The sequence below is a fragment of the Neolamprologus multifasciatus genome, chromosome 6 (assembly GCF_963576455.1).
Source record: "Neolamprologus multifasciatus chromosome 6, fNeoMul1.2, whole genome shotgun sequence".
NCBI lineage: Eukaryota > Metazoa > Chordata > Actinopteri > Cichliformes > Cichlidae > Neolamprologus > Neolamprologus multifasciatus.
This window is the reverse complement of record NC_140444.1, coordinates 24442002-24456227: the sequence shown is the minus strand read 5'-3', so window position 1 is coordinate 24456227 and position 14226 is coordinate 24442002. Positions and strand designations below refer to the sequence as shown.

The window sequence follows — 14226 nt, the reverse complement described above, 5'->3', positions numbered from 1 at the left end:
ATTTTATTTATTCATTTATTTATTTATTCTATATTTTTCACACTTCAGTGTTTCACATGATCAAACAAATTTTAATATTAGACTAAGATAACACCAGTAGATACTACATTGGCTGTATCCCAATTCAGGGTCTGCAGCCTTAAAGTACGCAGCCTCAACGGTCCTCAAGGGCCGCGTACTCAAAGACCGCTGAGGCCGGAAGTGTGAGGCTTGTGAAATGGGACGGTCTAGCCTCCGTCGCGCTGCCCAGGTTGCCTAGCAACCATGATAGCTGGAAACGTGTGGTTGACAGAAATGAAGGAGAACATATTTTGTTCATTTGTTTGTTTGTTTCTACATGAGCTTTGTGTGATTTAATAAGTATCAGAGGCTGAGACCACGGGACTGTAAAACATGATTGTTGGGCTTCATTTCTGTACTGAACAGTCATTTAAGATTAGCTAGTAAATAACAAATAGTTAATGTTGTTCATGAGACTAAAGTCAGTGTAAATATGAGATGGCCAATATTATAGTTATTATATTAATCATTATAAGTTATTACAGCAGTGAGTTTGAACTCTCAAATCAAATCACTTCTTTTGTCACATCACATGTGCAGGTACACTGGTACAGCACATGTGAGTGAACTCTGTGTCAAATACTGAGCTTCAGTAAAGATTCAAGTTGCAGTTTTTTATATGTCCCATCACCTTAAATCTTCACTCAAAGACACTCAAGTATCTTTGACAGTGTATATATAGATGTATTATATATAAGAGACAAATGTTGTTCCTTCAGTATGTTGGCATTACTAAATTTGGCTCAATGCTTACATATATGTGTAAAAAGCAAATGTACGAGTTGTGATAACTGTGTCTGATAACATAAAGAGTAGACTGATATATTAAATATTCCTTTATTGGGTGAGAAAATCAGACCATGTCATAACTGCTTTAAGTCATACAGAATAGATATCAGAGCCTTAAACAGGCTGACTTCTGCTAAATGGGTCAAACTGGGCAGAAAGTCTACAAACACATAACATCCTTATAGAATATGATGTAACACTATAGATCAACTTACCTCAGAATATATAAAGCATATAAACAATTACAGCAATATGATGCAACAAACACAGCAGTGCTACTGATCCAAAATACTCAAAGCTTCATAGAACTGAAACAAACATTTATTTTTAGCTCCATTCTGCTGCTGATACATACTTTAGGTTTCTGAACATTAAACTTGTTGCTGCCTTTCATAGTGTGTAACTTGAAGGCCCTGAGTACTTTCTCCCACACTGAAAACACTGGAATGATCAAATTATTTGAACATTACCTAATAAGACTGATTCAGGACAGACAATTAGTTATGTTAAACTTTTCTAGCAGTCCTTCACAAACAGGGAACAGTCTGTCTATTCTCTCCATCTGTCAGCTGCTGCTGGCTCTTCCTCCTCCTCTTCCTCACACACTGCTGAGTTTGGTGGATCATCAGGGGTGCAAAGCCTCACAGATGATGTGCAGCAGTGGGTCCCTCAGTCTGTCCTCACTCTGGACACTTGCAGTTGTCACACATGGAAATCAAATGTGTGATAAGCTGCGGGATTCAAACACAAGTGTAACTTATAAATACATGTTCATTTTCTTCCACAATCAGAGAGAAAGAAAAAGAGAGAGAATGCAGGACAGATAGACAGGTGACAGTCTCAGGTGTAGACACTGCTATAAAACGGCACAAGAGAAGGAGGATTTAGTGTTTGTGTTACTACGAGTGCTAAACAAGAAGAGTTCCCAGATGGTACAGTGGACACATGTGTGACTGCTGTGATTAAAGCATCTTTCTTTCAGCTTAACAAGTGAACCGTCAGCTCGTTCAAACACACGTTAAAGTCCGTTTGGCTCGACACCACCGAACAGAGGCAGCAATATAACATAGCTAACATTAACAGTGCAGTGAATCCTGCTTGTGCTGTGATATTCAGGACTGCAAACCGAGCAGCATTCACTGACTTTCAGCTTGTTGTGTTTGCGGATATATGACTGACTTTAATTATCCACAAAATCATCACATTCTCTGTAAGATTAAGGTCGACTATTGTATTACTATATTTTAAAGGCTTTAAAAGCAAGTAAAAGCTGAACGTACAAACATCGCTAATGGCAAATAAGTTTGCCGACAACATGTGGCCAACAGTAATGTTTTAATGTTCCTCATTATTAAACATTTGCACATAAATAAGTGACATAATATTCAGTACTTACTTTTCACAGTTTACTCTTCGGCTGCTCCGCTTCTGCCGTCTGCGGCAAAATTATCCACACCGACTGCCACGCTATGAATTGTGGGATATGTTGGGCCACAAAGTCTACACTGCCACAGCCTTAAAATTAAGGGAAATGAAGGACGCATTTGAGGGCCGCATTTCGAGCAGTCTTTGAATTAGGACAACCTTCGGCGCGCCACTGTGACGTAATCAGCCTTAAAATGCAGCCTTTAGGGCTGCAGACCCTGAATTGGGATACAGCCTTTTTTTTGTAATGGTATAAACAATGAAAGGTGTTGGATTGGCCAGATGTAAAAATAACTCAGTTGTTTGGTGGTGGCATCGCGGACCTTCCACAGATTCAGTAAAATTAACAAGTGGTGGAGGCCAGCAGGTGGATGAGGGAGATCGTAGGCAGGACGAGGAGAGACCCGAGGTGGCCGCCGGTCCGAGCGTCAGGTGAACTGAACTTCAGGTAAGAAGTTATGACCTGCAGTCTATCTGGGTCAGACTGCAGATCATAACTTCTTGACCTGCAGTCTGTAGGTTAAGAAGACTGCTATATAGGCATGTGGGACCAAACAGACATAGACTAAAAGTGAAAACAATTAATGTATTTTCATTTTAAATAGTATTCAAGCTTGTTTCCGCTCATTTTAATTTTCTGTTGTGTTTTATTAATCAACATATAATTATAAGCTAGTTTTTCATTTTGTTAATTACAGTTCACAACCTCACCTGTAGTCAGCCTGGAATCCACAGCCACACCACTGTGCCAGCCTCTCTTTTCACATGGCACTGTTGCCTCCTGTGTGAGAGTCCTGTCACCCCCCCCCCCACACACACACACACACACACACACACACACCCATCACCTTCACTCAATACCAGGTTGAGATGCAAATGAGGAGACTCCACTCAGGCAAGTCTGCTGGACCAGACGGAGTGAGTCCCCGTGTCCTCAAGGCCTGTGCCCCCCAGCTGTGTGGAGTCTTTCATAAACTGTTTATGCTGAGTCTGAGTCTGCAGAGGGTCCCAGTGCTGTGGAAGATATCATGCCTCGTCCCTGTACCAAAGACGCCACGCCCCAGTGGCCCCCAGGATTACAGACTCGTGGCACTGACCTCCCACATCATGAAGACCCTGGAAAGGCTCATCCTGGACCAGCTGCAACCCATTGTCAGACCACATCTGGATCCCCTTCAATTTGCTTATCAGCCTTGTTTTGGAACAGAGGACGCCATTATCTATCTCTGGACTAGCCGGCGAGCACCGTGAGGGTCATGTTTTTTGACTTTTCCAGTGCTTTCAACACCATCAGGCCGACCCTCCTGGGTGATAAATTAACAGCGATGCAGGTGGATGCTTCTCTGGTGTCCTGGATTGTTGATTACCTGACAGGAAGACCACAATATGTACGTCTCCCACAGTGTGTGTCTGACAAGGTAATCAGCAACACAGGGGCACCACAAGGGACTGTCCTCTCCCCCTTCCTCTTCACCCTCTACACCACAGACTTCAGCCACCGCACAGAGACCTGCCATCTTCAGAAGTTTTCTGATGACTCTGCGGTGGTTGGATGCATCAGCAGGGATGATGAGACAGATTTTGTCATGTGGTGTGAGCAAAATCATCTGCAGCTCAACGTGGCAAAGACCAAGGAATTTATAGTGGACTTCAGGAAGACCAGGAAACATTTGACTCCTGTTTCAATCCAGGGGGTCAATGTGGACATTGTGGATTACTATAAATACCTTGGAGTATACATTGACAATAAACTGGACTGGGCTAAAAACAGCACTTTACAGGAAGGGCCAGAGTCGGCTCTATTTTTTGAGGCGACTGAGGTCCTTCAAAATCTGCCAGAAAATGCTCAGGATTTTCTATGAGTCTGTTGTGGCCAGTGCGATCCTCTATGCTGTTGCATGCTGGGGGAGCAGGCTGAGGGTCGCAGATGCCAACAGACTCGATAAACTGATCCGTAAGGCCAGTAATGTTGTGGGGATGGAGCTGGACACCCTCAAGGTGGTGTCGGAGAGGCAGATGTTGTCCAAGATAAAGACAATGTTGGATAACACCTTCCACCCACTCCATGACATGCTGGTCAGTCACAGTAGCACGTTCAGTGAGAGACTGAGAGTACCGAAAAGCACCACTGAACGACACAGGAAATCATTCCTGCCTGTGGCCATCTCTCTGTACAACTCATCCACTTAACACATTGTATACTGCAATAGCTACACCCTTTTTGGACATGTTCTTCCCTTTTCAGCTATTTATTAATGAGTGACTTTATGTATATATATGCATGTATATATGGTGCTATTCTTAGTTGTGTATTGTCTGTCTTTTTTACTGTTTGTTTATAATGGAGCACTGTAACAAAAGATAATTTCCCCTAGGGATCAATAAAGTATTCTGATTCTAATTCTGATGTACTGTCTGAGTACTTGTGTATACATTTTGTGCAGTTTTATGTATTTATTTCTACTTTTTCATTGCAGGAAAACATTTTGTTTATTTCACTAAATGTATCTAATAACAGCGTTATGCACATATCAGAACTTTGACATATGTCAAACTTTGAGGTTTGATATATATTTTTTTATCCAGCTCATCCTAGTTAACGACTTATCTTCCACTTTTACCCCCAGGTATGGAAAGAGTTTGACACAGTGACTGGCTTTCGTTCTCCAACCAGAAACCACCCAGATTCCAGCAGGCAAAGGTTGGACTGAGGTAAACACCCAGGCCTCAAATTACCTACTGGAGGCTCCGGGTCTAAATTAGTGCCCTGGCCATAAAGAAACCAGAAGCTTAGTGAACAAAATAAATGCTTGGATGGGGACATTGTGTCACAAATTGTATTTTCTATTCCTACATTGCCCTTTCGGTGTTTCACGACAGTTGGCGCTTAGAGGTGCAGCTTTATTATTGGTACCCATAGCTGCCATTAAGACTTTTTTCGGCTAATCGTATGCGCTGTAGACGGGGCGTCAATGTGGGCGGATACTCTTACAAGATTTTGATTGGTGCGGTCACATCATAGGCCTTGCTGTTTGATAACAAGGCGAGACGAGGGGGCGGCCGTTTTCATTCAATTTGTTATCACTCCACAAGAAGCAAGCAAAGGCTCTTTAAAGCTGACGAATACATCTGAAACTCTCGAGGTATGGTTTTTAGTCAACATGTAGCTGAAATCTCGGTAATGTTAGAAGAAATGGTAACTTTTACCTGATGCTATCTAGCTTGTGTGCTACAGAGCTGTCGTTTGCAGCTAGCTAGTTAATGCTAATATGAAAAATGGATGACGTTACCGTTCATATACTGCTTCTTTTCGTAAGTGTATTGAAACTGCATTTTATTAAGGACGGCTTCTTATTCAGAATCTCTTAGGATAACACTTCTAAGTGCCTCACACATTTATGATATTGGGATCGATACTGGAGCAGTTAGCTTAATGGCTATTGCATCATTCTTTAGCTTTGACGCACATTCTGAGAACCTTCACAGACATGTTGACACACATGAATACACGGTTTACCCTGAGATGATTTACAACATATGGACGATATAGCAAGTCGGAATTTCTCCCTAATCAGTGTTTATTCACTAATTAAACCAAATACAATAAAGGTCATTCATTAATGCTGTCCGAGTAAATGTTGCTTATTAACCCATAAGAAGCACTGTACACAGTGAGGAAAGTTCCTGTTAAGGCTTTAACACTCTCCTATAGTTTTTACTAACAGTAAAAATGAGTCGGGGCTCTTATAGGTTAAACTTTAAGGGTACAATAATGTGAATTGAGGTTGCTATAGTAGATGTTCGAAAAAGGCTGTTCATGTTGTTCAGGCACAACACATGTGCTCTTGTTACTGAAAGGAAGGTTTGTTTGTTTTTTTAAATGTCCTTTTAACCACTGTTCAACTCGATAAACCTTCAATAGCCAGACACGGATTCCGTAAATGCCAAGTAACAGGCAAGACTATGGTTTGTTGGTGGCAAAGAGTAAATTGTAAAGTTTGTTAAATTTTATAATGACCTTTATCTCCGCTAGTGTTGAGCTATAACCTTCAATCATTTTATGCCCCTTCATTCTTTAGTATGCTAGGAATCTGTATAATCTTAATGAACTTAAAAAAAAGTTCATTAAGATTAAGATACATTTAGTTCACATTGTTAAGAATACATGCTTATGTGTTGTTTATGTTTTGAGCGACCCCTCATTTCTTTACGTTTTCCTGGGAAAATAAGAAATAGTTGGAAATCAAGTATTTGGGGTAAATACAGAGTTTTTATAATTCTAACAAACTTAAAAGTCAATATTTGGTATGACTACCTTTATTCTTTAAACAGTCTTCAGGAATAGTTCTCCAGACTTTTTGAAGGACATTCGAAGCTCTTCTTTGGATGCTAGGTGCCTTTTTATTCCATTTTCCTTGAAGGTGATCCCACAATGCTTCAATAATGTTAGGGTTCGGGATCCGGAGAGGCAAATCTATGACTAATGACTTTTAAGCTCATTTTTAGGCTACTTATATTTTTTGCTGTGTACTTGTTCAGTTTTCTATTTTAGCACATATGCAGAGTTTTCAAACAACAGCTTTTTGAAAACTTTGTTGGTGCAAAAATACTTCTGTCAAACTTATCTTTGGAGTTTTTTGTGGATTAAGCTAAAGAAATGTCTTTATGTGACAGGCCGCTACTAACCAAGTGCCTAAAGATAAAAAGGATAAAATTGGTTATTTCAAGTCAAATCAAGTGGCTTTATTGTCATTTCAACCATGTGCAGTGGTACAGTACACAGTGAAGCAAGACAACGTTCCTCCAAGATCACGGTGCTATATATAACAGACAATCAACACAGGACTACATAAGGTGAGCAAGAATAGTGTGCAAAGATTGCACACACAAAAAGACAACCAGTTGCCAAGTTGTCTGTTGTGTGTAGACACAACACTGGCTCATCTCTTGAATCGCATTGTGTAAATACTTGAATGATTCATGGGTTGATGTTAAGTAACTTAAAAAACAACAAAAATGCCCTTAAATGGTCAAGTATAAGGGCTGAACTGAAAATGAACGAAAAAGCAGCCAGTGTCCAAAAGAAACTTTGAAAGACCTTCAATCAAAATGTAAAGAGACGTGGAATGACTCAAGGCTTTTGCACAGTATTATACATAATTTTATGTCATTTTATGTTACGTTCTATTTGTTTAGCAGCTCTTGGAAGATCAGCAATAAAATTAAATAAAACTGGGTAAAACTTTGAGTAGTAGTTAGTCGGCAAACACAGAATCCCTGTGGTATCCTTAAATGGAACTTCACAGAAGTAAATGCGCAACGCTTTGAATTTAGAATTGAGGATGATTCTTATTGTTAGTTGACTAAATTTTTATTTGAACGTGGTGAATGTGTGAACATGGGGTCTTGAACACAAGACCTGTTGGACTCCAGTTACTGCCTGTCTTTATTTTCTGTCAAATAATAAAAGACCAGTGAGAAGGTCAGGAAGTTTACTGGGGTTGAAGGAGATGACTTCATCTAATAGTCTTAATGCAACATCCATTAAGTATATTTAAAAGTAACCACTTGATTTTTAAAATTTTTTTTTAAGCAAATGATCAAGATTAGCATCAGATGCTAGTAATAGTTAGTAGGTATTTGTCACTTATTACTAGATGGATTACATTTCAAATGTTTCAAAAATATGAAGGAATTTGTGTCATCTCAGTTTCTTTCCACCCGATTTGTGTTTGTTTAATGATTTCTAGTTTGAAGAGACCTTTAGTCCTCATAATGGAGGCTCCTCCTAAACAAATAAAAGATTTTTGTCATGCTGTGTTCCCAGTCTAAATGACGGATTTCTCTTATTTTCCTGCTTTGTCCAAACAGTACGCTGTTCTGCCTCTCCATCCAGTGGCTTCCGAGGTGTTCGTGCTGTCAGGGTGATGTCAGCAGCCTGTCTTGCACGCTTGGCACGATGCAGTGGTCTTCATGTGGGTCGAGCCGGTCTTGTACAGATGAGCGTAGTCCCCCTTCCAGTCCAGCATGACAGCCACTTCCAGTTCATTTTCCGCAAACCGTTCCACACCCCGTCAGAAACTCGGCACAGTAATACACGCTTTGATCCAGACAGCAGTGGCCGCCCCACTACCTGGGATTCATTTGGAATCTGGGACAATCGTATCGATGAGCCCATCCTGCTTCCCCCCAGCATTCGTTACGGCAAGCCCATTCCCAAAGTTAGCCTATCCAAGGTAGGCTGCGCCTCGCTCATTGGTCAACGCAAGGACAATGAAGACCGCTACCGGGTCTCCGAGCTGACCGACAGGGTGCTCTACTTTGCTGTGTTTGATGGGCACGGTGGATCGGAGGCAGCTGACTTCTGTGAAAAATACATGGAAAAATATATCACGTAAGGAGTTCGTATGAGTCGCTGTCACAAGTAGTTTATTCATTTCTGAATAATGTGAATGTCAGATGTCACAGCTCTGTAAGTGATTTTTCTTTCTGATTTCCTCAAGGAACCTTATTGCAGACGAGGAAAATCTGGAATTAGTTTTAACAAAAGCCTTCCTTGAAGTAGACAAAGCTCTAGCAAGGCATTTGCACTTCTCTCCAAATGGTAGGTGCTTTCACGTTACGTGTACTTGGATGTACTGTGTACTGTGTTTTTATGTGATGACACTTGTTTCTTCTCTCTTCAAACATAATTTACCTATCCTACTTAGGCGTTGAAGCTTTGGATTTCCCCACTGAGCACTTTTGGTTAGAGGTCTGTCATTTTCCCCCAAAGTTCCTTAAATAATTCATGAATAAATTAGCTACGCGTAGAAGATATGTTAGTGTTTTTCTTGCTTCCAGCACGACATTGCCAGAAACAGAAAGGTAACAAATTAAAGGAAAAATCAGAGTACACATTTGGATAAACGGAACAGCTTTATCCTTACATGCGTGACGCCACACAGGGTTTCCCCAGTGGGTCGATTAATGAGGAAATTGTAGGAATTCTTGACTGCTGTTATCAGATCTCGACCATTTAAGAACGTCACTGCCACAAGGAACCTCCTAGTGAGAGAATATCATTTGGACAGAATCACATCTGTCAGTAGAGGTTTAAAGACTTTGCATAATTAGTTAATAGTGAGTTTTCCTTTAATTTGTCACCAATCTGTTTACTTTTTCCCTGTCTGCAAAGTGTTATGTTTAAAGCAGGCATTTTTATTAAGGAATGTTTGAGTATAACTCAAAAAAATGAATGCAAAACATTTCCCTCAATAAATCTAATTTACATGTTTGCCCTATTTCTGTAAAATTCATCAGCTTAGCTTGAATTTTCTCAACCACCTTTTTTATGTCTTAAGTTTAATGATATATGAACGCTAGTGTACTTGTTACATGGCCTCACTTTGGCCTCGCTCTGTGAAATGTCCCAATATGCCTGTATGTGTGTGTGCATGTTATCTACGGCAGCTGCGGAGCCAGCTAAGAGCTGGAAGCCCTTGGCACCAGTGTGGATGACGAGAGGCTAGATATTGAAGGAGAGTCCAGCGGGTCCTAAATCCTGGACTACTGGAAGGTTCCCTATCTTTCTCTCACTTCTCTCTCTCTCTCTCACGTCTCTCTCTCTTTCTCTCTGCCTCTACCTATCTCTATCTCTCTTTTTGATTTTTCTCTTCTCACCAAGTGTATGCAACGCTTCTTGTGAGACAGTGCTTCAGTTTGAAAGTTGTGTGAGATTTATGTTGTCAGCGACAGATCCAGTCCATGTTTAATATTCAGATTAAGCTTTAAAGAACGTTAAGTCTCTATCAGCTCATTTAATTCTGAGGAGAGGAAAGGATAAACTTTTTAACTGCATAAAATTTTACTGTTATTTATCTACCACCAGAACATTGTTTGCCAATGTCAAATATTTGGCAGTAAAACTTGTTAATCTTCTTTGTTCGGGTAATTTCTCAACATTTGGCATAAATAAAACATTTTTTCTTATTTATTTAAAACGCAAGTCGTTTACTTTACTGAGTCAGTTGAACATAATATTTCTTGTGACTGACTTATTATATTTTCTCAACCCTAGAGGCATCCATGGTGAACATAAGAGGAAAGATAAAATGCCGAACTCACTATTATGACATTCTCTGTTTCTGTGTTGCTTTACGAGTATTAGGCCCAGTATCGGGCACTGATAAATGTTGTTGTTATTTATTATCTTTTTGGATTCAGCTTTAGACGTACCTGCTGTAACATTTGCTCTGGACCTCAGCTCTATTCTGCAACAGTTCAACCTGCATGTGTGACTGCCTCCTCTGTTGTTTACTGTGTGAATATCTGTAGTTTTTTCTAAGTCTACTACATGGCTTCCCACCCATGTGTTCATGTTGTAGTGTGTGACTGCGAGTGCGTGAGATACACCATGTTGTTGTTAACACTTTGGACAGTGGCTTTGTGGAGCTTGAGATTTTCTCGTATGTCTCTGTAGCACCCGGGATGAACGCAGGAACCACCGCCACTGTGGCCCTGCTGAGGGACGGCATCGAGCTGGTGGTCGGCAGCGTGGGTGACAGTCGTGTCATGTTGTGCCGCAAGGGCAAGGCCCTTAAACTCACTGTTGACCACACCCCTGAGAGAAAGGATGAAAAAGACAGGTACATGATGCTTTTAAAAGCAGGTTTTAAACTTCATTTTTTCTTTCTTTTTTATTAATTGTAAGTGCCCTGAAAAGAATCCTGCCTTCATAGCATACATGTACTAATATACCGATCTGCACCTGTTTAAAGGATAAAGAAGAGTGGGGGGTTTATCACCTGGAATAGCCTGGGGCAGCCAAATGTCAATGGCAGGTTGGCAATGACGCGTAGCATTGGAGACTTTGACCTGAAGAAGACGGGAGTCATTGCTGAACCTGAGACCAAAAGAGTAACGGTAGGTTTGTAAATTTAGTTTGACACTGAAATATATTTTTTTGATACATGTTATCTTCAGAAGATGCTGTTTTTGTCATTTTTCCTCTGCGCACCACCACAGTGGGTCTTAAATCAGACAATAAAGATGTAACTGACTTTCAAACTTTTAAGGGTTTTTACAAAAGTGTTAGTGTATAGGCACACATGGCTGCCAATGGAAGCAAGGCACTGGGGTTATTGGTAATGTGACTGCTGACAGAAGTACCAGGATGAATTCTGAAGTGTGCAGGGTGTTAGCGTCTGCTCAGATTCAGGACATGCTGCAAAAATAATCTGACAGTGCAAATGATAATGACCTAAAGCAAACTGGAAAAACAACCTAAGAGCTTCTTGAGGGAAAGAAATTTGATATTATTCAATGGCCAAGTCAGTCACATGATCTTAACCAAACAAAGCATTTCTGCAGTTACTAAAAACCAAACTGAAGTCACAGAGAGACACAAACAAGCAACAACTGAAGGTGGCTGCAGGAAAGCCCTAACCGAGCAGCTTGAGGGAGGAAAGCATTAGGTGAGACCTTAGCCACTGACTGCAAAGTATTTTCACCCAGGTGTTTAAAAACAATCCTTATATTTAAAATGTTTGTCCGATTATTTCTGAGGCACTGAAAATGGGAACTGTTTATAAAAATGACTGCAAAATATTTTGTTTGTATTTTGTACGTCACGATTGTTTGATTTAAAATCCACATTGCTGGTGTATTGGGGCAAAACCATGGACTGTTTTAATGCAGATCTCTGCAACAGCACATTTTCACATCTGTTGTTCGCTGAAGAAGTCAGTAAAGCCAGTCTCACCATCTTCTTGTAAAAGTTCAGTAGATTTGTCTTTTTAATGTCTGTTCTAAAGTATTATTTATTTATTCCCTTTCAGTTGCACAATGTCCACGACTCATTCCTGGCGCTGACCACAGATGGCGTTAACTTTATTATGAACAGCCAGGAGATCTGCAATGTCATCAACCAGTGTCACGAACCCAAAGAGGCAGCACAGAGAATATCTGAGCAGGTAAAACAGAAGATTAATTTTTGGTTGAATTGATCATTCATCCGATGACTTTCTCTAACCTTGTTGTGCTTCACATTGCGGTGCTCTGTTTTTTAAGGCTATTCAGTATGGTTCAGAGGACAACAGCACAATCATCGTGGTGCCGTTTGGTGCCTGGGGAAAGCACAAGAGTTCAGACACGAGTTTCTCTTTCAGCAGAAGCTTCGTGTCCAGTGGACGCTGGGCATAGGCTGCAGGACATAGGATGAAAGGACGAGGTCTGTTTAAGACTTTGTTAACATGTGCAATACATTTGGCTTCCTGTAAAGAAACATTGTAAAAAGTGTGTGGTTTGCTGAAATAATGACACCTAATGGCTACAACATTAATTACAGTTGCATGATGTTTATTGCCTCTGTGAACAATAGGCAGTGAATTCATGGGGGTAAATCTCCCTTTATACAAGGTTTTATCTACTAGCAAGCCAATGACCTCATAGGTGCTAAAAGTGTGTGAGCAGCAGACGGGAATGTGTGTTTGCTAAATCTGTAGCCTGCTCTACAGATTTAATTCCTCACCTTCTTCTGCCATTCACACCATTCATCACACCACAATCTCACTCACTGCTACATTTTTATTGTTAACCTACATTTTTAAAGAAAATGTATCCCACCAGTTTTAAGAGCACAGGTTTTAAGTTTGGACCATTTCTCCATTTTAATTTTGGGAGCAAGTGCAACAAAAGGAGTCGGGGTTGGGCAATTGAACTACAGTGATTGGTCATCAGCTGTTGCGAAACCCACACCTTGGTTGAAGAACTAGTGTCACTGATAAAATCACTGACTGGGCCTTAAAAACTTAATGGCAAATTTAAAATATCTAAATTATATAGCTTTCCTATAAGATTTTTTCTTGTACATTTAGTTGCAAACAAACACTTTCCTTTATATTTTTAACAATTTCCTTTATATTTAAAGGGAAAAAAAATTCTTAAAGAGCCGCAGAAATTATTGGAAGACTTGGACAATCTTAAAAGATGTAAAGGTTTTGAACAGAGCTGCCTGAACAACATTTTGGTGACTGAACTTGGTATTTAAGTAGGAATAAAAATGAAATTTTATGTTTCTTTGCCAGGCTTGCTTGATTTGCAACAGGTCCTTTAATGGGGACTTAAAAGTGTTTGAGGTACTGAAACATACTGTTTCGGTTCTGTAAATAATCATCTGTGTGATAAGTACACCTGGAAAACTGGTCTGTCTTCATATCTCAGCTACGTTTGGCACATCAGAATATTCTACACATGCAGGTCTTTAGACACGGACCTGTGGTGTGAGTAACAAGGTGTTATTTTTGGTTTTCCACCGTTGTGTGTCAGTCAGACACAACAAAGCACACCTAATGCAACACTAGAGAATTGTTTAGCTAAGAGCCATGTATGACAATGTGAATGTTTGCTTAAACTGAAACAATGTAACCAGTCTCTGCAGGCTATAGGTGTGACTAAGCTGCTCAAGTCGTGTTGTCTGACCTAATGTGAGTGGATGTGTTTTCAGACTTAATCCGTTGAGCTGAACTGTTTTTGTTCACTGGTGGTGTGATCTTTTATTTTGTCCTTGTTAAGGCTAAAGAAATACAGCACGTCATATTTATCAGCATTATTTTATCTGTGAGTTCTTAATGTTGTATAAACTGTCATCTTGTAAATGTTCATGTAAATATATTTTCTCTCCCTTATTCTTGTATCTAACGGGACTTTGGATATTATAAAGGCGCTTGTGTGTATGATTTTCAAAATAGTTAACAAGCCTTCTGTCAGAGTTAGTCTCTCTAACCTTGTGTTCAGTATTTTACTGTACTTTGTTGCACTGCCTCTGAAATATAATCATTGTGGTGTTGGATCTGCACCTGGGACCCAAATGTGACCGTTTGAACGACACTGTACTGTCACAGTACTGTACTCTTGGTCTAAACGGCTTGTGACACTTTCAATAAAAAAAACGATACATTTAGAAACCGTTTT

The 14226-nt window shown here is 40.1% G+C and overlaps 1 protein-coding gene and 1 long non-coding RNA gene across 4 annotated transcripts; one reads left to right on the top strand and one right to left on the bottom strand.

Moving 5' to 3' along the window:
• Positions 1-883: 883 nt before the first annotated feature.
• Positions 884-2363, bottom strand: LOC146517075 (uncharacterized). Its single transcript, XR_014874489.1, has 2 exons — positions 2246-2363; positions 884-1580 (listed from the first exon to the last, which is right to left on the bottom strand). It is a non-coding gene; the product is annotated as an uncharacterized LOC146517075 (long non-coding RNA).
• A 2903-nt stretch (positions 2364-5266) lies between these two features.
• On the top strand, positions 5267-14219 carry ppm1kb (protein phosphatase, Mg2+/Mn2+ dependent 1Kb). 3 transcript variants are annotated; one of them, XM_085164229.1, is made up of 8 exons: positions 5267-5417; positions 7043-7128; positions 8146-8668; positions 8778-8878; positions 10736-10901; positions 11034-11178; positions 12093-12227; positions 12325-14219. In XM_085164229.1, the coding sequence occupies exons 3-8, from the start codon at positions 8202-8204 to the stop codon at positions 12454-12456; spliced, it is 1146 nt and encodes a 381-aa protein (XP_085020355.1). In that variant the 5' UTR covers positions 5267-5417; positions 7043-7128; positions 8146-8201; the 3' UTR covers positions 12457-14219. The 3 variants fall into 3 exon arrangements, with proteins under 3 accessions (XP_085020355.1, XP_085020353.1, XP_085020354.1); XM_085164227.1 differs by lacking the exon at positions 7043-7128 and having other exon boundaries at positions 5268-5417; XM_085164228.1 differs by lacking the exon at positions 5267-5417 and having other exon boundaries at positions 5426-7128.
• The last annotated feature ends 7 nt before the right edge of the window (positions 14220-14226 follow it).

Coding starts and splice junctions, on each gene's coding strand:
- ppm1kb (XM_085164229.1), top strand. CDS start 8,202: ATGTCAGCAGCCTGTCTTGCACGCTTGGCACGATGCAGTGGTCTTCAT. Junction 11,179..12,092: donor CTGAGACCAAAAGAGTAACG/GTAGGTTTGTAA, acceptor ATTCCCTTTCAG/TTGCACAATGTCCACGACTC. Junction 12,228..12,324: donor CACAGAGAATATCTGAGCAG/GTAAAACAGAAG, acceptor CTGTTTTTTAAG/GCTATTCAGTATGGTTCAGA.